General features: G+C 40.3%; 3 protein-coding genes and 1 pseudogene across 6 annotated transcripts in view; 2 read left to right on the top strand and 2 right to left on the bottom strand.

The window, feature by feature from the left end:
• LOC136696364 (uncharacterized) overlaps positions 1 to 4,906 on the top strand; it is a 35,828-nt pseudogene extending 30,922 nt beyond the window's left edge.
• A 2,379-nt stretch (positions 4,907 to 7,285) lies between these two features.
• On the top strand, positions 7,286 to 15,609 carry LOC136696800 (NACHT, LRR and PYD domains-containing protein 3-like). Its single transcript, XM_066671486.1, has 10 exons — positions 7,286 to 7,532; positions 7,619 to 7,755; positions 8,389 to 8,463; positions 9,635 to 11,393; positions 11,670 to 11,846; positions 12,683 to 12,859; positions 13,261 to 13,437; positions 14,871 to 15,047; positions 15,225 to 15,398; positions 15,482 to 15,609. Exons 1-10 carry the CDS (start codon positions 7,492 to 7,494, stop codon positions 15,486 to 15,488), a joined length of 2,901 nt encoding a protein of 966 aa, XP_066527583.1. The 5' UTR covers positions 7,286 to 7,491; the 3' UTR covers positions 15,489 to 15,609.
• A 765-nt stretch (positions 15,610 to 16,374) lies between these two features.
• Positions 16,375 to 21,443, bottom strand: ppp1r35 (protein phosphatase 1, regulatory subunit 35). 3 transcript variants are annotated; one of them, XM_066671542.1, is made up of 7 exons: positions 21,186 to 21,443; positions 20,102 to 20,309; positions 19,895 to 19,988; positions 19,452 to 19,652; positions 19,246 to 19,373; positions 18,949 to 19,155; positions 16,375 to 18,546 (listed from the first exon to the last, which is right to left on the bottom strand). In XM_066671542.1, the coding sequence occupies exons 2-6, from the start codon at positions 20,282 to 20,284 to the stop codon at positions 18,976 to 18,978; spliced, it is 786 nt and encodes a 261-aa protein (XP_066527639.1). In that variant the 5' UTR covers positions 20,285 to 20,309; positions 21,186 to 21,443; the 3' UTR covers positions 16,375 to 18,546; positions 18,949 to 18,975. The 3 variants fall into 3 exon arrangements, with proteins under 3 accessions (XP_066527639.1, XP_066527638.1, XP_066527637.1); XM_066671541.1 differs by having other exon boundaries at positions 16,375 to 18,512; positions 18,953 to 19,155; XM_066671540.1 differs by having other exon boundaries at positions 16,375 to 18,512; positions 21,186 to 21,442.
• Positions 21,444 to 23,383: 1,940 nt separating this feature from the next.
• The window catches only part of camta2 (calmodulin binding transcription activator 2), a 128,979-nt gene continuing 128,806 nt past the window's right edge, over positions 23,384 to 23,556 (bottom strand). For both annotated transcript variants that reach the window (XR_010802637.1, XR_010802638.1), the window contains exon 24: positions 23,384 to 23,556. This exon is cut by the window's right edge. The gene's annotated coding sequence lies outside the window, so the exon portion shown is untranslated.

The raw sequence follows: 23,556 nt of genomic DNA, 5'->3' as shown, positions 1-23,556 counted from the left end.
GCCCAGATAGTGGTAGATGGAACTAATGTGATTGCTCAGTGCTTCATCATCTAAATGTCAGGGGAAAATGAGCTCTGTGTCACTTCTTGAGAAAAGATGTGTTTTAATTTTTGATCATTTAGGGCTAATTTTAAAGAGGATAGATTGTGTTGCAGAGTAAACTATGAGTGTGAATTGAATCTAAGAAGTGTCTATAGTCAGTTTTAATTGCTTTGGATATAAGGGATCTTGGTTTAATAGCACAATATAAATGTTTGATCTGTGTGTGTGATAACTCTGTCTTATCCTGAGGGAAAGTCTCAGCAGTTCATAAGTGAACCATGGATGTGACCCACCACAGTCCTAACCAAGATGAAAGAATGAATGAAACTTCAGTATTTTTACTCTAGTTTCTTGAGCATTCTATTTATTTACTTATTTATTGCCACAGATCTATCTATCTATCGTTACATTTATATAGCACCTTTCTAGATACCCAAGGACCCTTTACAATCCACACTGCTCAGAACACTCAGAACACTCAATCCACACACACTGGCAGGAGCCACAGCCAAACGCGCACAGCATACTCTCGACCAGGAACGACCATCCACCTGGAGGACTGCATCGGGCACTAGGATTTCACCCAGGACAGAGTGCCAATCCATATCTGGGCACACACACATTCACTCACAGATGTTCATTCACATACACACTCATTCACTCACACAGCAGGACAGTTATTAGACAGAAGCCAATTCACCTACCCTCCATGTTTTTGGACTGTGGGAGGAAACCGGAGACCCCAGAGGAAACCCACGCAGACACGGGGAGAACATGGAAACTCCACCCAGACGTTTAAAAAGTAGTGTCATTACAAGTAGTGCTAGAGTAATATTACAGAACGTACATTGGGAATATTTTCAGTTGATTGTAATATTTAGATCAGTTTAAATCACTGAATCTGATCTTATCCTGATTATGAATATAATACATTTATAAAGGCGCATAAACCATCACTAAATGCAGGGAAGATTTTTGAACATGATGTCAGCAAAATGTCCTCTCTCTTATTCACAGGTTGTTGTTGATCAACCTTGTAGGTGTTTTTTGTAAGTGATTTATTTATCTGTGACTTTGTGTGTGTTATGTCAATATTCTGATTAATAATTTTATTTCAGGTTGTGGGGTTGTAATCTCTCAGAGAAAAGCTGTGCTTTTCTTGCATCAACTCTCAGCTCTAACTCCTCAGGTCTGAGAGAACTAGATCTGAGTGAAAATGAACATCTGCAGGATTCAGGAGTAGAGCTGCTCTGTGCTGCATTGGAGAACCCACTCTGTAAATTGAAGACACTGAGGTAACATCATCACTTTATCACTGTGTGGATATAATCTGCACACCTCAGTTATAATTCGTTTAGTTTTACTGTAATTTGACTGTAGCTGTCGGTACACTCCATCTGACCATAACAAATTACAAACTGACATTGTGTTCATGAGTAAATGTAAGTATATCATTACTGTATCATCACCATCCATCCATCCATTATCTGTAACCGCTTATCCAATTTAGGGTCGCGGGGTGTCCAGAGCCCACCTGGAATCATCGGGCGCAAGGCGGGAATACACCCTGGAGGGGACGCCAGTCCTTCACAGGGCAACACAGACACACATTCACTCACACCTACGGACACTTTTGAGTCGCCAATCCACCTGCAATGTGCGTTTTTTTTTTGGACTGTGGGAGGAAACCGGAGCACCCGGAGGAAACCCACGCGGACACGGGGAGAACACACCAACTCCTCACAGACAGTCACCCGCAGCGGGAATCGAACCCACAACCTCCAGGCCCCTGGAGCTGCGTGACTGCGACACTACCTGTTGCGCCACCGTGCCGTCATTATCATCACCATATAATTACAAAACAATTCACAATCAATGAATTAAAGTGACATGTTAAAGATGACATGAATCTAAAAAAGATTAAGTTAAATTCCACTCGCAGTCTTTATCTTTTGTATAAAATAGATGAAGGTGGAACCTAAAGACAGATGATTATAAATGAAATGGATTTGATTGCTCTGTGCTGCAGTGTGTTAATGTGAGAGAAAGATGACCTCTGTGACATTTTCTGAGGGAAAAAACCCAGGGTTATTTTTTGACAAATAGGAAGTAATTTTAACTCTATGAGAGTGAATATCTTACCCATGTGACAATAGGAGAGGTGAGGGACATCATTTTAATGGATAAAATTGCAGTGTACATTTACAGAAAAAGTTTCTAATATATTTCAACAAAAATTTTCATTATTAAAATGAATAAAGGTGATATTTCATTCCTTTATTTAAAAAGTGTTACTATAAAACTTAATACTATAAACTTTATACTATACAAAATATAGAAATGGTTACACCCAGAAGGAAATATAGTCCAATGATTTTCAGAAAAATGGATTAAGGTTATAAACAAGTAAACTATGTATTAAAATGGTTGAAATATTCATAAATAAACTAAGGATGTTAAAGACAGCAGGCCAGAAAATGCAAACCAAGAGCAAACAACAGCTCTCCTCTCTGGCTTTACCTGGCCCTGATCAAACTTATTGATTAGCATTCAGTTCACCTCTAGATGATGTGAGAACAGGTGCAGTAGAGAGGCACGAGCAAGACAATCCCCAAAAAGCGATGATTCTTGCTTTGTTTTGCATTTTGCTGGTGTTCGTGGTATGACTGGGAGCTTGAGTCCATTGAAGTCCAATGATGTTGCATAGGTAGTCCAGCTCCTGGACACAGGCCATTACACAAGTAGTGCTGGAAGGGCACTGACCCAAGCAGCAGGACCAGAATCTCCTTTGTGCAAGGAGGAACAGGAACAGGAAGAGCACAGCCAGAGCTCTACAAAATGACCTCCAGCAGGTGACCAGTGCATATTCCTGATCAAACTATTATAAGCAAACTCCATGAGTTTGGCCTGAGGGCTCGACTTCCTCTAGCAAGATCTTTGTGTCTGTATCCATCAACTTCAACATTAAAACCTCCTGTTTGTTTCTAAATTTAGTGTCCATTCTCTCAGTTCCACTGACCATACAGGAGCACTGCACGTTTCTGATGAGTGTAATATCAGTGGTCTAATGTGTGATAGTTTCTATTCAAGGTTGTGTGACTGTAATCTCTCAGAAAAAAGCTGTGTATATCTGGCCTCAGCTCTCATCTCTAACTCAAGTCTGAGATAACTGGATCTGAGTAAGAATAAACAGCTGCAGGATTCAGGAGTGAAGCTACTCTCTGCTGGACTGGAGAATCCACACTGTGAACTGGAGACACTGAGGTAAGATCATCTGTGACCACTCTGTGGATATTATAGCCCCTATTGTGTGTGTGTGTGTGTGTGTGTTCGTTCACTACCACCGAGGGGCTACATGCAGAGAAATGATTAATAAGTTTATGCTTATTATTTTTATCACATTTATTTATTTATTTTATACTGACACACCAAAAAGTCATGGGATAGCACTATGTACATAGGTTATGAAATTGTATTATCCCAGGGAATGGCTTGGGCTTTCCCTGTGAAGGATTGGTGCCCCCTCCAGGGTGTATTCCCACCTTATGCCCAATGATTCCAGGTAGGCTCTGGACCCACTGTGACCCTGACCTGGATAAGCAGTTACAGATAATGAATGAATGAATTAATGGCTTGGGATTACCCACACAGGTATATACGTTGTGAGGTGTTATCATGTGAGAGAATGTTGAACACTGGACAGCAAGCTAATGGCAAGCCCATGAGAATTATGAGTTCAGACTGGGTGTGAATATGAGAGCAAGACAGACATTTCATTTCCAAAGCTGTGTAGGAATTTAACATTCCTTGATCTGTAGTGTCATGTGTGTACCAGGAAAAGGTCAGGGAAGTCATTATCACCCACAGTGGACAGTGCAGTGGCAGCCCATTGTTAATTAATTATGGCATCCACTATTGTGCCTCATTTCACACAGGCACCCAAGCCCTTCTATTTGGTTCATGAATAAGTGCAGCTAATAATATCATGATTATATTATTATTTGATATTATTAATGGGGAATTAAGTGTGGTGAAATCTAAATTACCCCATAATTGACCCAATAACTTTCATATTTTGATTGTATTACAGAAAACATTTATTAAATCACAGTCACTGACACAATAGTGCTGTTGGAGGTTTTTAAACTGTGTCCACTTAGTGTCCACTCTGTGAGACACACTTATTTTTGATCCATCTTGTAGAGGGGTTGTTGTGAATGACTGTGTTTATCTTTTCTGTATTAATGTGTGATATCATTATTATGATGTACATCAACTGTCTTTTCCAAGTTAAATGGTCATAACATTTGTGAGATGTTTGTGTTTTGAATCATCATCATTTAATTCCAGGTTGTGGATGTGTAAACTCACAGAGAAAGGCTGTACAGCTCTGGCCTCAGCTCTCATATCTAACTCCTCAAGTTTGAGAGAACTGGATTTGAGTAACAATGAGCTGCAGGACTTAGGAGTGAAGCTACTCTGTGCTGCACTGGAGAATCCACACTGTAAACTGGAGAAACTGAAGTAAGGTCTTCATTTCATCACTGTTTGTTTATGCATCTTTGTGTGTGTGTGTGTGCAACTGTGATAATGTGTAAATGTTTACATATCTATGTGGGTGTTTATATACTTCTTTATTGTATTGTCTGTAGTATCTGCAACTGTAATTAATTATTCTCTCTGCAGTCTGTCGGACTGCAGTATTACAGATGATGGCTTTGCTGCTCTGGCTTCAGCTCTGAAATCAAACCCCTCTCACCTGAGAAAACTGATTCTGGACTCCAATAAACCAGGAGAGTTGGGAAAAAAGCAGCTCTCTGATCTACAGGAGGATCCACTCTGTAAACTGGAGATATTACAGTGAGTTACAGTCTTTTTATTTGAAGTGACACATATGAATCTTATATCAGAAATAAATATATTTTATTAAAAACTGGATTATGTTTTCCTGTTGTATTTTACAGAATGTGGACTCCATACAGCTGATCTTCTATCACATTCAGAATGTTTAAAGTGTCCTCTTGCCCTTTGGAGCTGAGTTACAGGTTGCAGTCATTAAAATACCCCCCCTACAGAATGGGATGACCTTTCAAGACCCTGATAAATCATCAGAACACAAATAGAACAGAGCAGCACTTCATTTCCAGGTGACTATCGCTGCCTTGTAGCAGCTCTGCACCAGTCAGTAGTGACATCAGAAGAACTGCTGGACTTTAGTTACATTTAGGGCCTCATTCTCCTTCAGCACAGTTCCACAGAGATTATCCCCCTTTCCTCACTCTTCTGTGATATATGGAGCTCAACTCAGATTCTCATTCTGCAGATGTTTGTTCAGACCTTCATTTGAACCTTAAATATTGCATACTCTCAGGTAATAAGTGTTTCACCATTTAAGTTGGAACTGGATATGTATTAGCTAACTATAGAGATACCAGCTACTACAAGCAATGATTTATGTTGCCCTTCATCCTACCTCTAGGTTCTATATAAGTTCAGCAGCCATTTTATGACCTACTACACTCTGCATTAAATAGGTTATCTGTGGGCATTTGTGATGCAGCCAATCTCTTGGTGCAGCTGCCTGGATGTTTATTTTTTTGTCTCATCTTAATCACATGCATTGTACAAATTGTTTGCTGTTCTGTGCAAAATTCTATGAACACTAGCTAATGATGTGTCTGATTTGTCCAGTTGTAATACTATTTTTCTTCTTGCAAATATTTTTGTTGTTGATTATGGAGGCAAATGTATCAGTTTGTGCGCATGCTGCCATTTCAAAGACATAAATATCACTTACATTTATGAATCCACTCTGGATTGTCAAGACAGACAAAACTGATCTGTTCAAAAAATGTATAATTGATCAATGAGGCTGTTTGTAAACTCACCACAAGAATAAATCTAAATTAAAACCAGCTGCCAAATGAATACTGTGAAGTTTGAAACCTCTCATGTTACCACTGAACAAAATAATCCACCACCCAAACCATCCCTGTCCTGCAGGGGTCCTCTGAAATATAGGCCAAAAGGAGGCTAACAATTATGCAGAGCAGCAGATGGACTGCAGCAGTGAAAACCTTTTAATTAAAATTCTCTCAAGTTTAAAACTCCCTTCAACACACTGCCAGCCCCTCCCAAAAGCACATACACACTGTGCAAGTGCCCAACACATAGCACTGCCCAGCAGAGGAGCAAGAAACACATTTAAGGTTTCTAAATGTGTATAATCACCTGCTTGTACTGTGTGTTCAGCTGCTGTGGACATATGGTACGCTCTGGAGCAGCTGCACATGAGCCAAAGGCCAATGCCAAGTGTGAGCTAGAGGGGCAATACATTTGTGAACTTAGGGCTGTGGGGGGTTTGTTCTCCATGGCTTAGGAGCATTCAGTTTGTCTGTGATGAGCTGGAGTGTAGAACTTATGCTTCAATGCTGGCTCCTGACCTCAGGGATGATTATGCCAAGGCTATTATCACATCCTCATGTAAATATTCCAGGATCTAGTGTGATGGCTTATCAGAAGAAAAGCTGGTTTAAGGGGAAGACTGTGGTGCTGCAGGTGGTGTTACTGCCACATGGCTCAGTGGTCTCAAGTGCAAGTGGGCCTCTAAGTGGTTGCTGTGGTATTCTACACAGAAGCTTAGTGGCAGTTATTTTGTAGTGTTGTCTGAATTCCTGTGGACCAATTAAAAGTAGGTCACAAAAGAGCTGACTCGTGGAAGAGATGATGAAAGCAGTGAGGGTGCAGAACAAATCTTGTTTGTGTACTTTGAATGAGTGTTCATTTGAGTGATGTGTGTCATGTCCTCATAACTGACAGTGAAACATTCCTATGGGGAATATATTACATTTTAAATGTCTGCTGATGAGACACTGTCTCTTATGCACACTGCATAGATGCTAATGTAAAGAAGAGGTGCTGAACTGTTCAGTAGTTGCAGTTTACTCCCAGCTTTCTGACTATTGTAAAAGATCTTGAGCAATTGTGTCTGTTTTCATTAACATGGTCTGATCTAGGAGACTAGGAGTAAGGCAGAGAGACAGAGCTCAATTAAATATCTGCTTCATTTTTTCTCTATGGCAGAAGTGTGAGCAGAAAGCAGAACGTAAAACAAGCTTCTACTTGTTGTTGTACTTTCATAATTGTTTCTGAAGCCGTGCACTTCCTCTTAAGGAAGTTAAACCAGTCCAGACAGTTCAGAGTGAAAGTGAATGTTAGCCCCTGTTAGAGGACTCGAGTGGATTTAGGAGAGAAACACGGTAAGTGCGTGAATCAGAGCTGGACAATCTGTACTGAATAAAGAAGAGTTCAGTGGGTTTTTACAGAAGTCTGAATGATCAGGACTTTGAGTTTGCAATGAGGAATTAAGGAGCTGAATCAGACCTCCAGCTTTTGAAGCACAGTAAATTTGTCCAGCATATTTTTTTTCTCTGCATTTGATTGTCCAGAATGAGTTCCTCTGGAGACCAGTGCACAGAGACACACCAGAGGTGAGAGAACAGTGTTCAGTTTAATCAGTTACATCTTTTAATCGACCATTATTTACCTTCTAATTTGATGATCAATGCCATTTTAGTTTGAAGATGGACACTTCATTTCAACCTGGTCCTGTCCAAAATACAATGGATGCTGAACCAGGAAGCAATATTTGTGCTCCTGTTCTCAGTGGCAATAACTTTCAGAACTTGAATATGAGTATAAACATAAACACAGGTGAGTGATGTAGTTAAACTAAAACAGTGTGTGTAAATAATTAATCTGTCTGATGGTTCTTCAGGAGACATGCAGATAGATATAAGGATAGTGTACAGATAAATTATTATCCATCTAAATGTACCACAGAGATAAAGCAGATGACTTAAAAACCAACCATTTAAAGCCTTCCCTCATTCACTCCCCCCTCAGACATACACACACACACACAGTTTTAAAAACCAGGGTAATCTCTTCCACACAATCCTTCAGTCGTGTATGTCACACAATGAGAATGTGAAGTGGATTTACCACTGTTTTAGATTATTCAGTGATTCAGTGTAAATACAGCTGTAAACTCTTCAGTACCTTGTCCCCAACCCATTACCCATTGCAACTGTAATTTACATATTCAGCTTTGCATTAGAAAGTCCAGGTACATTTATCAAGTCATTGTGTTTCCATAAAGTCACATACAATAGCTCTACCTGTGAAAGATGTGTTGAATAAGGTTTATTTATGAACTAGTCACTAGTCTTTATGTCAGTTTAATGATATGTACTGTATCCTTCAATGAAACCCATTATTCTTTATTCTTCTCAATCTGAACATTATGTAGTTATGTTCATACAGAATGTAAATTGATTGTTCAAGGGTTACCTCTGGGTGAAGTTCTCTCCACTGCACTTAAAATAGGATGCTCTCCTGGTGTCTCTGCTATCAAATCAGGTAAGATTCAGAGGTGTGCAGTAGTTAATACTGACATTGTACAATGTAAAACACATTTTCCCTACACATTTAACACATTCATGGCAGTGAAGTACACACATACATTATTCCACTAGGAGCAGTGGGCAGCCATCCCATCACCTGGGGAGGGGTTGGAGTTTAGTTGACTTGCTCAAAGGCACTTTATCATTGTTTATTGAGAGATGGGTCAGAGCGGTTTATTCACTCCTCCAACAATCCCAAGCCCTCTTTTTTAGCTGTTAGGATACTGGCTATTAACTACTTATTCACCCCTTATTCTGCCTTTCAGGCACACTTGCTACTAAACTGTAACTAAATAATATCACCAGGGTAGTAAGGCTACTGTGCCTCTTTCAAACATGAAAAAACACATGTATTTCTAGAGAAACTCTAGAGTATCAGGGTTTGGAAATGTCAAATCTGCATGACGCATGCAGTGCACAGTGGGAGATTTTCTACCTCAGTAGTGCTCTCTCATTGGGAAATTAAACACATGAACATTTCCCACACGCACTGACTGAGACACAGGTTGTCGCATTCATACATACAGATCTTCCAGGTAAACTCTGGAAAATTTCTGGATTTCTGTGAAGGTGTGAAAGGGGCACTAGACCATAGACATATTAAGTAATTCATTTTTTGCACAGTCATGACTACTATTAAATCTTAGAATCCACCAATCCAACTGAATTCAGTGCCAGCAGTTTTAAGGCTGGCACAGATGGAAAAAGTTGGTATTGGTGTTTAAACATGGAAATCTGTGAACTAAGAAAAAAAGGACAGACCTCATCAAAAGAGAAGTTCAGAAGAAATAATCCTGATGTTGTCAGCAGCTGTAGTTCCTGTTCCTTAGATCCTTGCAGGCCTTTTAATACCAGTGAAGTTTGTGTGATCAGTTAATAGCACTCAACTCCATTATCCATACAACAACCATAAATATATGAAGAAGGAATAGACCTACTCATCATAAAATCATTATTTCTCAATATGAACTTCAAGCTGAGAAAGCAGTAGCCACTACATTGTTTGAAGCATGTGGTTACAGCTAACAATAAAATACTTATCCTTTTAAGAAGTTAAACAGTGAATTGGCTGTATTTTCTTGCATGCAGACACACATTGCTATAATCTATTCACATGCCTCTTTCAGAATCAATGGCTTTGAATAAAGTAGAGATGATAAGAAAATATAAGAAAGTTAATGAAGGTCTCCCAGAACATGGAAATGCATGTCTTCTGAATGAGATCTACACAGAGCTGTACATCACAGAGGGAGGGAGTGGAGAGGTCAATAATGAACATGAGGTCAGACAGATTGAGACAGTGTCTAGGAGACCAGCAGCACAGGAGAAACCCATCAAATGCAGTGAGCTATTTAAAGATAAATATATCAGAACTGTGCTGACCAAAGGAGTGGCTGGAATTGGAAAAACAGTCTCTGTGCAGAAGTTCATTCTGGACTGGGCCGAAGGAAAAGAAAACCAGGACGTCCTCTTCATATTTCCACTTCCTTTCAGAGAGCTGAACCTGATGAAGGATAAAAGGCTCAGTCTGATGCAGCTTCTTCATCAGTTTTTCCCCAAAATAAAAGAATTAAAATCAATAGACTGTGATTCTTCCAAAGTCCTGTTCATCTTTGACGGTCTGGATGAGTGTCGACTTCCTCTGGACTTCCAGAAAAATGAGGGATTATGGGATGTAACACAGTCAGCCTCAGTGGATGTGCTGCTGACAAACCTCATCAAGGGGAATCTGCTTCCCTCTGCTCTCCTCTGGATAACCTCACGACCAGCGGCAGCCAATCAGATCCCTCCTGAGTGTGTTGATCAGGTAACAGAGGTTCGAGGGTTCAGTGACCCTCAGAAAGAAGAGTACTTCAGGAAGAGGATCAGTGACCAGAGCCTGGCCAATCAAATAATCTCCCACATCAAGTCCTCCAGAAGCCTCTACATCATGTGCCACATCCCAGTCTTCTGCTGGATCTCAGCCATGGTTCTAGAGGGAGTTTTGGGTGGACTAGAGGGTGGAGAGACCCCCAAGACTCTGACTCAAATGTACACACACTTCCTGATCTTTCAGATCAAACACAAGGAACAAAAGTACCAGGGAAAACAGGAGGTTGATCTTCAGAAAACTAGAGAGAGTGTCCTGGCTCTTGGAAAACTGGCCATCCAACAGCTGGTGAAAGGCAATCTGATCTTCTATGAGGATGACCTGAGAGAGTGTGGCATTGATGTCAGAGAAGTGTCAGTGTACTCAGGAGTCTGTACCCAGATCTTCAGACAGGAGTTTGGGCTGCACCTGGGGAAGGTGTTCAGCTTTGTCCACCTGAGTGTCCAGGAGTTTCTGGCTGCTTTATACGCATTAATCTCCTTCATCAGCAGAGATGAACCGGAACAGAGTTACACTGATCTCTCTGGGATCTTCAGAGCATCCACCATGTCAAAGTTCCTAAAATCTGCAGTGGACAAGGCCTTACAGAGTGAAAATGGACACCTGGATCTTTTCCTTCGGTTCCTTCTGGGTCTCTCACTGGAGTCCAATCAGATTCTCTTACGAGGATTACTGATTCAGACAGGAATCAGATCTCACAGCACAGACGAGACAGTGCAGTACATCAAGGAGAAGATCAGGAAGATTCACTCTCCTGAAACATCCATCAATCTGTTCCACTGTCTGAATGAACTGGGTGATCGCTCTCTAGTGCATGAAGTACAGGAATACCTAAGGAGAGGACGTTACTGTATTCTCAGGGGAGTAAGACTCTCTCCTGATCTGTGGTCAGCTCTGGTGTTTGTGTTGCTGAATTCAGAAGAAGATCTGGATGAATTTAACCTGAGGAAATATAATCCATCAGAGGAATGTCTCCTAAATCTGTTGTCAGTAGTCAAAGCATCCAGAAGAGCAGAGTGAGTATTTTCCGTCATAAATGTGCATTGTGTGTGTGTTACTGCACACTGTTATTAATATAAACATATTACTGGATTCTTAAAGATTTCTGTTTTTTAAATCATACACTTAAACCTATGGTTGTTGTGGCTGTTTATGACCTTCTTCAAGTCTTTTTAAAGACTGGAATATTCTTCATCAAAAGAAAATAGGAAAAATAACAGACATAATTCTGACTTTGTTATGGCACTTACACCAAAGTGATGTATAGTCTGATGTATCATCTCTTTTTCCAGGTTGTGTTTTTGTAACCTCACAGAGAAATGCTGTGCATCTCTGGCATCAGCTCTCAGCTCTAATCCCTCAAGTCTGAGAGAACTGGACCTAAGTCTCAATGAACAGCTGAAGGATTCAGGAGTGAATCAGCTCTGTGTTGGACTGGAGAATCCACACTGTAAACTGGAGAAACTGAGGTAAGATCATTACTTCATCACTGTGTGGATTGTGTTTCATAATACTGATGCATGCTTTTATAATTCATTCTGATGCAAATACTTGGGGAGAATATAATTTATCTATTGTTTAACCAGGGCAGTCAAACAAAGAGTACAGTTTTATACTCACTTGCAGTTTTATAAATGAACCTTCGACAAAATGACAAACACAAACACACACACACCAAAATACACAAGAAACATCATTTTTATGTGCCACTAACAATATCAAACACATCACTCTAGTTTTATTGAATATTTTATGATTAATACTCATGACGTTTTCTCATTTTTAAATGAATCAATAACCAAACAAGACACATGAATTCTTTAAAGGCTATTTTATTGCCAGTCAATTATGAGACCAAATAAGATTCTACAGTTATTCACCAGAAATCTTAAAATCGGTCAATAACAGGATAAAACAAGTTTCCAGTTTATTATTAGCTATTTTAAAACCCATCCATAACAACATATATTCTAACATCACACTCCTGAACATCTCATTGCCTACTCTGTAAATAGTTGTAAGTTTTAGCACAATGTACAAAAAAACACATTTTCCAATTAATTTACATGATTAAGAAGTTTTATGTTTAAATATACTTAGTGAATGTATAAATGTGTGTCACCCTGCAAAGAACTAGAGCCCCCTCCAGGGTGTGTTCCTTCTTCCGGGTAGGCTCTAGACTCACCACAACCCTGAACTGTATAATTAAAATTCATATCATATCACAACAAATTCTTATGTTGTGTTTGTGTGCCCACAGGAATGTGTGTGTGTGTGTTTTGATGTATATTAATATTTCTGCCAGATTGTGCTACTGTAATCTAACAGAGAAAAGCTGTGCAGCTTTGGCTTCAGCTCTCAGCTCTATCTCCTCTTGTCTGAAAGAACTGGACCTGAGTGGCAATAAACTGCTGCAGGACTCAGGAATAAAACTGCTCTGTGTTGGACTGGAGGATCCACACTGCAAACTGGAAAAACTCAGGTAAGATCACTCTGTCACATTCTATCTAATGGTTAAATTTACATTCATCAATCATAATTATGACCAGCTCCTGCTTTCTACACTCATTGTCCATTCTCTCAGCTCAACTGACCACACAGAAGCACTTTGTAGGGTGCAGTCTATTTGTTGCGCTATGCTCAGATTCACCCTGTTTTCAATGGTTTCCCACAGAGCAGGTGTGATGTGGTGGTGGATCATTCTCAGCGCTGCAATGACATTGACGTGGTGGTGATGGTGTGTTAGTGTGTGTTGTGCTGGGTGTGTGTTCACAGCCCTAGTTTGTGTGTGTGTGTTCACTGCTACAGATGAGCTAAATGCAGAAGACTCATTTTGTTGGTACAATGACAAATAATTGCACATTATAATCATTTATATTCCAGGTTGTACAGTTGTAATCTCTCAGAGAAATGCTGTGCAGCTCTGGCCTCAGTTCTCAGCTCTACCTCCTGTAGTCTGAAAGAACTGGATCTGAATCACAATCACCTGCTGCAGGACTCGGGAGTGGAGCTAATCTGTGTTGCACTGGAGAAACCACACTGTAAACTGGAAAAACTGAAGTAAGATCACTTCACTGTAAATATTAATAATTTAATTATTTAATTTTATAGGAGCCTTAGAATAGTTTTATGTTCTTCATAAATTAATTCTGCAATTCTGTAACCTTTGCCTCACAAGACCATGACAACAAGGAAACTGACATTGTGTTTATAGATACATGCAGTTACTAACTATACAATTACTATTTTAAATACTTTATCATTACAAACTTATTTACAATAAATAATGTAAAATCTAACAGACCTCATAGACACTAATGAGGTTAAAGTTTACTTCAGCTTGTTTGCTTTTGAAGGAACCTTTCCTGAAATCCCAACTTTATCTGTATCTTGAGTCATTGGTTCAACCTGCAGCTTTAAGATGTTTGTAGCTGTAACTGATGTGATTGGTCTCTGCTGCGGGGGTAAAAGTGAGAAAAATAATATTTTTGCACCACTGTCTGGGAGAATTTCATGGGTTTAGTCTTTCATCATTATACATTATGGACTAATTTTAAAGATGTGAGATTGTGCTGCATACGTCACAAGTGAATATTGAATCCATAAATTGCTCACTGATCAATATTTTTTTAAGATCTAATGAATCATGGCTTATTAATACAATAATACTCGTTGATAACTATGTGATTTCTCTCAGCCTCTCAGACATTAATGATTAAATGTCTCAGCAATACATAAGTAAACAATGGGTTTGAAAGTGTGAAAGTGGATGTCCTTAAGGATTTTTAGGAATCACACAATGAACTCCCTGTATTAGATTAATTATTAAAAATATTACATTAGATTAGTACATACATAAAATAAATAAATAAATAAATAAATACACATTAGAGTGGGAATATAAAAAGTATTTAAATATCACAAATTAATAAAATATTAATAATAAAAAGCACTGTTTTTTTTAACACAAATCAACATGATGGGCTTAAAAGAGAGAGACCACAGAAAATAAGAGAATAGAAAAGACAGTGAGTGACTATAATACTGGTGACTGAGGGAATGTCCAAATATTTTACGATAAGCTGATAATGTATTTCTTGTTACAGGCATAAAGTAATTTCTCTGAAATGGTGTTTAAGCAATTTTAGCAAAATATCATTTGGGAATATCAATACATCTAATAATGTCACAGATCACTCACTCACTCATAAACATTATTGTTCTCTAAACATGCTAAGGACTCATAATTACACCTCTGTCACTCAGTCAGTTTATATGCGGTGTACGTCATACATTGATTAACCTAAATATTAAAAATTCTGCTTTCTTTCTACAATTTGAGGATACTTTATCAACTTTGCTCACTATACAGGTCCACTCTGTAGTTCTAAAAGATGTGTTATTTGAATGTTTTTTTAAATGTATTTTTGTTGGTTATTTTGTTTGTTGGTGCATAAAATCAGTGTTCTCTTGTATCATTATTTGTATTCCAGTTTGTCTAATTGTAATCTCTCAGAGAAAAGCTGTGTAGCTCTGGCATCAGCTCTCAGCTCAAACTACTCAAGTCTGAGAGATATAGATCTGAGTTTCAATGAACAGCTGCAGGATTCAGGAGTGGAACTGCTCTGTGATGGACTGGAGAATCCACAATGTAAACTTAAGACACTAAAGTAAGTTCATCACTTCCACCCTTTAGGATTGTTTTTTGTTTATTTGTGTGTATGCAGGGGTTTTAAAGTGTATTTATATGTGTGTGCCTATTTGTATGTGTTTGTATATGTTAGATTATATCTGTGTTGTGTTGTGTGTGTGTTTCTTTGATTTGTCTGAGTAATGGTTCTCTGCAGTCTTTCTAGATGCTGTATTACAGATGAAGGCTGTGCTGCTCTGGCTTCATCTCTGAAATCAAACCTGTCTCATCTGAGAGAACTGAACCTGGAATACAATATAATAGGAAAATTAGGAGAAAAGATGCTTTTGGATCTAAAGAAGGATCAACTTTGTAAAGTACAGACACTACTGTGAGTTTCTGACTTAATGTCTTTCTGTGTAAAGTGATATGTGTGAGCTAATGTCTGATCATTACTCCCTGTTCTTTTTTCAGGTTCTGAAGTCTATAAATTTGACTGCCCTCAAACACAAAAGATGAAAACTGAATGATGCAAATATAAAAATCAGACTGCACTCATGTAGTATCCAGTAAGTGTATTCAGCTCACATTAAAAACAAAGGTTTCAGCCCTTAGGCCCTCTTCAGCATTCTCATGTTATGTTATGGCTCTATAGGCTAAAGGTGTATACAAATTTCTAAACCCATTATATTATTTTGAATAATGTTGTTGTGGGATAAAGATAAATCAAATGATAGAGATAAAGAACAAATATTTTAATTCACATACTCTGAGAAATAATTATAAGGACAATACAGACAATAGTTTAATCAATCAATCAATAAATAAAGTTAACACTCACCACATAAAATTACAATTAATGCAAACACAAAATTCATAAACAGAAATGTTGTCACCACTTCTGATTGTGGGGGGTATAGTGTTTAATGACTGCTTTTATATCATTTAAAATACCAGTGGTGAGGATGATCTTTATGCACTAAGCTTTCAGTATCCCTTACTGTTAATTGTAATTATTATGGACAGAGATGCTTACAAGTCATTTTCTGCAAGTCACTTGTCAAGTCTCAAAAATATGAATTTGTGAATACAAATGTACAATTAGAAAAAAAAATTACTGGCAGCTAGACAATTTTAGAGTGCTGAACATCATGCTGCTACCTTACATTTTCCTACTAAGGAGGTAAATGTCTTGCCAAAGGGTGGAGACCAAGAATAGCAGCTCTTGTAGAGAGAGGCTTTGTACATAACACAATAAATAAAAATGAAAACACTGCTTCCTTTTTTCCCCTTAAAAGATGTATTATTGAATGTTTTGTGAATATTTTTGGAGGTTTATTTTGGTCTGTAGGTGCATAAAATCAGTGTTCTCGTTATTTGTATTCCCGTTTGTCTAACTGTAACTTCACAGAGGAAAGCTGTGCAGCTCTGGCATCAGCTCTCAGCGTTAACGACTCAAGCTTGTGAGAAATGGATCTAAGTTTCAATGAATAGCTGCAAGATTCATGAGTGAAGCTGCAATGCCATGAAATAGAATTCTCTTTGATTTGTTTTTTTGTTTCCTTTAACATTTTCTCCCTTATATGTTTATTTTTTTCATATTATTTGTTGAGTAACATTTTGCAATAAATATTTTTGAATTTGGAATTTATGTGTGTTATTTGAAGTCTCTTCAGTGTGAGTTGGAATATTATGAGTGCATTCCAAATTTATTTTTTTTTTTACAGACTCTTTGTTGTTACAGACTCAGCATGTGAGAAGGGTTGTAGGAATGTAGCTGTTTTTTTCTTCTCTGTCTAGGTACAAATACACATTCAGACACTGTTTACCAGCGTGTTGTTGTTTTTTGGACTGAACATGGCTCCGCCCCCAGTTCTCACCGATCAGTTTTTCTTGTTGCACGTTTGGCTTTCGCTGGAGATTTTTGTTGGCCACCGTATTTGGTTCTGTAATGGCTTTGCTACTGATCTGACATGAATCTAAGACTGCCTCCTTCTACACATCATGCCAAAATAAGAGAATGTGATTGGACCTTTTGGGTCCTGGTTTCTTTTCTTGTAAGTGGCTATTGGCCATGTTAAGTGGTGATAGGTTCCAGTGAGCCAGTATCAATGTGAGATTAACACACTAGACTCCAACACCTGTAACGAGACCACACCTAGCATCTCCCAGAGAAAACACCTCAATAACATCTGTATATCAATACCAATGTCACAATTTTAATCATGGTCTACAAACATAGCACTCATAGCTAATAAACCAAAAATACAAACACCTCACAAACAACTCATTCACATCATACATTCTTCAAACAAATATCTTGTGTCACTAACCTCTCAAAAGTTCTAACAAGCCTCAGAGGAAGATCTCACAAACCTGTCTGAAACATCTCAACAATCTCAAACATTTCACAACCATCTTACAACTATGTCTCAACAATCTCACAAGCAGCAATTTCACAACCACGGTATAATAATTAATGAGAGAAAAGTAATAAGAGCTGGTCTGCACAGGCTTGATTTTTGTACCACAGGTTATGCACACGTCAAAATGTAGTCAATACCCACACTTCCCGCAAAATGTAATATATTTGTACTTATAATGATAACAGAACAGCACACCCTCTCATAGATAAGTAAATTTGTGTTATATGAGTATGATTTATTATTAAGTGTAATAACTTTAATGTTAAAAGGGTTCAGGTGTTTCTCTTATGAGAATAATCTCCACGCAATAAATAAACATTTACAAAAATAAATAAAGCATTATTAAACAACAATCAAACATTTACAGAAACAACTCAAAGATGGAAAATTAATTAATTCAGGACAATCAGCACACAGCATCATTAAAATGACTTCACTAATCACATTAATACAGAGAATGATATTTTGAGAAAAGTCAACATAGGTCTGGGCTGTCACTTTAAGGTAACTGGGAGAAGAACAGAAAATTCTTGACACTTTATTACCTATTAAAGTGATTTTTTCTGTAGATATAACCTTGGCTTTTGAGTTGGTCCAATGACTGACAGATTCCCTGTGACTCTAGGAGGTAGTGTGTGACCGGGTACTTGTCCATTGCATAACATAGCTTCAGCATGTCTCTACTCACTTTTCCCTGGTCGCCTTTCCACTCCCACCATCCCCGCACTGATCAATACAACGGTGGTAACGTTAAGCAGTGTTTACTCATGGTGTATTGGCGTGTTGTTGTTGTTGTTGTTTGGGACTAAACACAGCTCTGTCATCAGTTCAGGGAGATCAGTAGAGTTTGTTCCTTCCTTGTTGCAGTGTCTCACTGCATTGTTTCTTCAGCCACCGATCCAAGAAGCGTTTGAACCTCTTCAAAAGACCACGGCGTAATTTTTACGAGCTGCCGTCGTGAGTTGGATCAAAACAAACGTGATCTCTGCTGCAGCTGGAGATTTTACAGATGGAGAGTTGGTGCTGGACGTCTGCGTTGCGTGGTGTAGAGTGACAATTCTCTCTGGACAATCAGCGCTCTGCAAGGTTTAAATGCCAGAGTTTAGTCCCTACCTGAAGGAGAAGCAAGAGCAGAGCCAAGTCGGTTCCATGCAGTGGATAAACACCATTAGCTAATGGGTCAACAGAGTTTTACACTGGCTGCAAGTGTCAGTGTGTGATATTATGCACCAGCTTTCACTGACAGCCTGATTTTATTTCCGATACACGGTGCCGCCCTGTCGTTCTGAATAATAGTGTGTCTACTACATTTTGCCACTTTGGGTCAAATTTGGAAAACAGTAAACAATATGTAAACAAGTACTAAATAACGTAATCTAAATCCCAGTAATGTTCTTATTACAGTGTCACAACGAGAAATATTACAGAGATCACTTTAAAAAAAAAACTTATATTTATCATTTTTATATCATTTTCTGCCATGAGGAACTCGGTCATAAATAAACTCGGACACACCCACAGGAAGTGATGTCTTGTGTCAGTTCACAGCTCCCACTGCCCGTGGCGCTGATGGAGGTGAAAGGTGGCATGGGCAGGGCGAGATTTGGGGCATGGGCGGGGCCAAGGGAGCTGGTTGCCTTGCAAAAGTGGCATCTCTCTGACAAGCTGGCATTTACTGTGGAACATCAGTAGGTCGGGGCCCTCTGCTGGAGGAGAGCGGAGCTGCAGCAAAAACATAATCACTGGTTTGTTGACTGTACCTTTTTAAATTTTCACTGGTTTTCAGGATTTGAAGAAGAAATGTAATCTGACCTTGTAGGTAGTGGTGGGCGGAGCTAAAGTTGGCCTATCACGGAGCAGTTCACTCACAATCTGGTCATGTGAGAGGTCAACGCTAACTAGCGATCGATACAAGTGCTGTGAGCGAGGGATATTTAACCCTAGAAAGAGAGAGAGAGAGTGATTCACACCAGATTTAATCTTCTCCACACATCACTGTGATGATCTTTGATTCTTACCCTCTGCTGCTTTCGCTCCGACGTTCTCCCGAGCAACCGCTGAGTTCTGCAGCTTCTCCTGTACAGCTTTCTGTGAGTCAAACTCCTCCCCCTCCAGCTGCTGAATCTCCGCCCTCAGAGCTAGAATAGTGTTAAGTCCTGCCCCCTCATCCAGCTGCTGTAGCTCCTCCCCCTGTGCCTCCACCTCCAACTTTCTCTGAGCTGCAACGATGGGCAGGAGATGGCCACATATCGCTGTTATTTGTGGACCTCAAACACACACACCAGTCGTCCTTTCTATAACATGCTGCACTCTGATTATCTGGATGGTTACTGTATTAACTAAAGCGTCTTTTATGTTCTTTTTTTTATCATAATGGAGCTGTCCACAGTTCTGCATGTTACTATTGTATTTGTGTGTGCATATGTGTGTAATGTGTTATACCATATAACTATGTTCTCACCTTGTATTCTCTTACTAGCTTTGCTAGAAGCTGATTGGCTGTTGCAGGGTGGTGGTGTCGCTGTTGTTGGCTCTGGGCTCACATTAAAGCGCACCTGTGCGGATAAACAACAACATCACCATCACCTCAGAACTATCATCATCTTAGTTTCACAATGTGTGTGTGTGTGTGTGTGTGTGTGTGTGTGAGTGAGAGAGAGAGAGAGACCTTGCGTGGTTGTGTATGAGTGTGTCCTTTCTTCAGTCCACCTGCTGAAGCTGACGGACGGTCAGGGCTCTGTGTGAGGGACAGGTCCAGCTCGGGACATTGAGGAGGGAATGGGGCGGGACTTAAAGGCAGAGGGGGTGGAGTCATTTGAATCAGCATCACACCACACACTGCACTGTCCATCACCTGCTGTACACACACACCCTCACTTGAGAGAGAAACACACATATACACATTAATACACACACACACAATGTTAGTACATTGAGTGTTTTATCTATAGTGGATAAAAACATAAACTGCATTGTTATAAAAAATAGAGCGTGATTATAATTATTATGTTTTATGTCGTGTTCATTTGTCCTGTTTGGAGCCGGCAATGACAATTTTCTGGAGTGGATCAGACACAGCAGTGCTCCTGGAGTTTTTAAACCCCTTAGTGTCACTGCTGGACTGAGAATAGTCCAAAAACCAAAAACATCCAGCCAACAGCGTCCTGTGTCACTGATGAAGGACTAGAGGACGAGCGACACACACTGTGCAGCGACAGATGAGCTACTGTCTCTGACTCTACATCTACAAGGTGGACCAACGAGGGAGGAGTGTCTCACAGAGTGGACAGAGAGTGGACACAGGGTTTAAAAACTCCAGCAGCACTGCTGTGTCTGATCCACTCTACACCAGCACAACACACACTAACACACCACCACCACGTCAGTGTCACTGCAGCGCTGAGAATGATCCACCACCACATCACACCTGCTCTGTGGGGGTCCTGAGCGCTGAGGAACAGGGGGAAATGGGGGTATTAAAGTATGCAGAGCCACAGACGGACTACAGTCTGTGATTGTAGAACTACAGAGGAGGTGTTTTTAATTTTACGGCAGTTGTGTCTATACCGCAGGCTTCATTAAGTGTGTAAATCTGTCAATAATCTCTGCTGAAGGTTTAAGCCGCTGTGGATTAATGCCATAAAGAAACTATCCGTTCCACCTTAAACCAGGCTTAAACAGCAGCGCCAGTTAAGGTGGACCGGAGAGTTCAATTAAGGCGAGTTCAGGGAGAGGAACAGAATCAAACTCACGGATGAATTCTCCTCGGTCTTAAATCAAACCGGATCCAGTAAAAACGCTTCTGAAATCGGATTTTGAGAGTTTAAAGCGGTTTATTTCTTCTAAAGTCGAGTTCAAAACTCCCTCCAACCGCCAGCCTCTCACGTAAACACACAGACTGCGCATGCGCGGGCCCTACAGCGCAGTACACAACGCCTCCTTGTGGAGGAGCGAGAAACACACTCAAAGTGTCCAGAATTGTGTAGACACCGTCCTCTGTGGAAACAACGTAGACCAGGAGTGTACAACTTCCCACCGAGATTTCACATACACACCTACATCTGAAGGCCCTAAACATTATTTATATTGTTTCCTACGTCACTTAATTCCCGTATTTGAGCCCTGAGCTGCTCTGTAGCGTTAATTTTAACTGTTAAAGCTTCTGTGTCTGATGCTAAAGCTCTCCATTTTTTCACATTTAAGTTAATTTTATTAAAAGCTTCAGTTTTAAAAAAGAAAAATGTTCAATTGTGAATCATTTTAGAAAATTGTAAAGTTTAGTTCATTTTATTTAATCGAATGACAGCACTAATATATATATATATATATATATATTCATTCATTCATTATCTGTAACCGCTTATCCAATTCAGGGTGGCGGTGGGTCCAGAGTCTACCCAGAATGACTGGGCGCAAGGAGGGACACGCCCTGGAGGGGGTGCCAGTCATTCACAGGGTGACACACACTCACACATTCACTCACACACTCACACCTGTGGGCACTTTTGAGTCTCCAATCCACCTACCAATGTGTGCTTTTGGACCATGGGAAGAAACCGGAGCAAACCAGCGCAGACACAGAGAGAACACACCACACTCCTCACAGACAGTCACCCGGAGGAAACCCACACAGACACAGGGAGAACACACCACACTCCTCACAGACAGTCACCCGGAGGAAACCCACACAGACACAGGGAGAACACACCACACTCCTCACAGACAGTCAACCGGAGGAAACCTACGCAGACACAGGGAGAACACACCACACTCCTCACAGACAGTCACCCGGAGGAAACCCACACAGACACAGGGAGAACACACCACACTCCTCACAGACAGTCAACCGGAGGAAACCTACGCAGACACAGGGAGAACACACCACACTCCTCACAGACAGTCACCCGGAGGAAACCCACACAGACACAGGGAGAACACACCACACTCCTCACAGACAGTCAACCAGAGGAAACCTACGCAGACACAGGGAGAACACACCACACTCCTCACAGACAGTCAACCGGAGGAAACCCACGCAGACACAGGGAGAACACACCACACTCCTCACAGACAGTCACCCGGAGAAAACCCAGGCAGACACAGGGTGAACACACCACACTCCTCACAAACAGTCACCCGGAGAAAACCCAGGCAGACACAGGGTGAACACACCACACTCCTCACAGACAGTCACCCGGAGGAAACCCACACAGACACAGAGAGAACACACCACACTCCTCACAGACAGTCACCCGGAGAAAACCCAGGCAGACACAGGGTGAACACACCACACTCCTCACAGACAGTCACCCGGAGGAAACCCACACAGACACAGGGAGAACACACCACACTCCTCACAGACAGTCACCCGGAGCAGGACTCGAACCCACAACCTCCAGGTCCACCCTGACGCCCAAATTATATCAGTGAAATTAAAAAGAGTAATAATATAAAATAAGAGATATTTCCAATAAATTTGCAGCCACCTGATTTTTACCCCACTATTTCTCTCTCTCTCTCTCTGTTTCTCCCTCTCTCTCTGAAGAGGAGGAGGGAACCGTGGGGAGAACAATTCACAAAAGTAAACATGAGGCGGCGGTGTTGCACAAGTTTAAGAAACTGCCCAGTGAGTGTATAATAACATACCCCGTACACTCATCTGGCCCGGAGTGAATGTTCTGGTGCTATGTCCGCAGAGTGTGCTCCCTGCTGCCCCCTGTGAGAGTGAGGGGTATAACCCCCCAGCACGGCTCTGTGGAGCATGTTTCACCCTCACTTTGTCTTATTGTCTGTCTGTTTGCTTTTGTGTAGGTATAGCCTACTAAATTACACACTTCTGAGCATCAGCCTGTGTGTGTGTGTGTGTGTGTGTGTGTGTGTGTGTGTGTGTGTGTGTGAATAATCAAAGCGGAAGCAGGAGTAGTGAAGGTTATTTATTAGATAAGTTATTTGTTCCATCCTCCCAGAGTCAAAAAAACAATCGTAAACTAAACATAGAACGAGAGAGAGAGAGAGAGAGAGAGAGAGAATGTGTGTGTGTGTGTGTGTGTGTGTGTGTGTGTGTGTATGTGGGTGTGTGAGTGACAAAATGTCAGAGAGAGAGAAAGAGAGATAAATGCAGCA

Source organism: Hoplias malabaricus, chromosome 5, assembly GCF_029633855.1.
Source record: "Hoplias malabaricus isolate fHopMal1 chromosome 5, fHopMal1.hap1, whole genome shotgun sequence".
In the NCBI taxonomy this organism is placed as follows: domain Eukaryota; kingdom Metazoa; phylum Chordata; class Actinopteri; order Characiformes; family Erythrinidae; genus Hoplias; species Hoplias malabaricus.
Note: the sequence above shows the minus strand (reverse complement) of the source record. Positions and strands in the feature narration are given on the sequence as shown.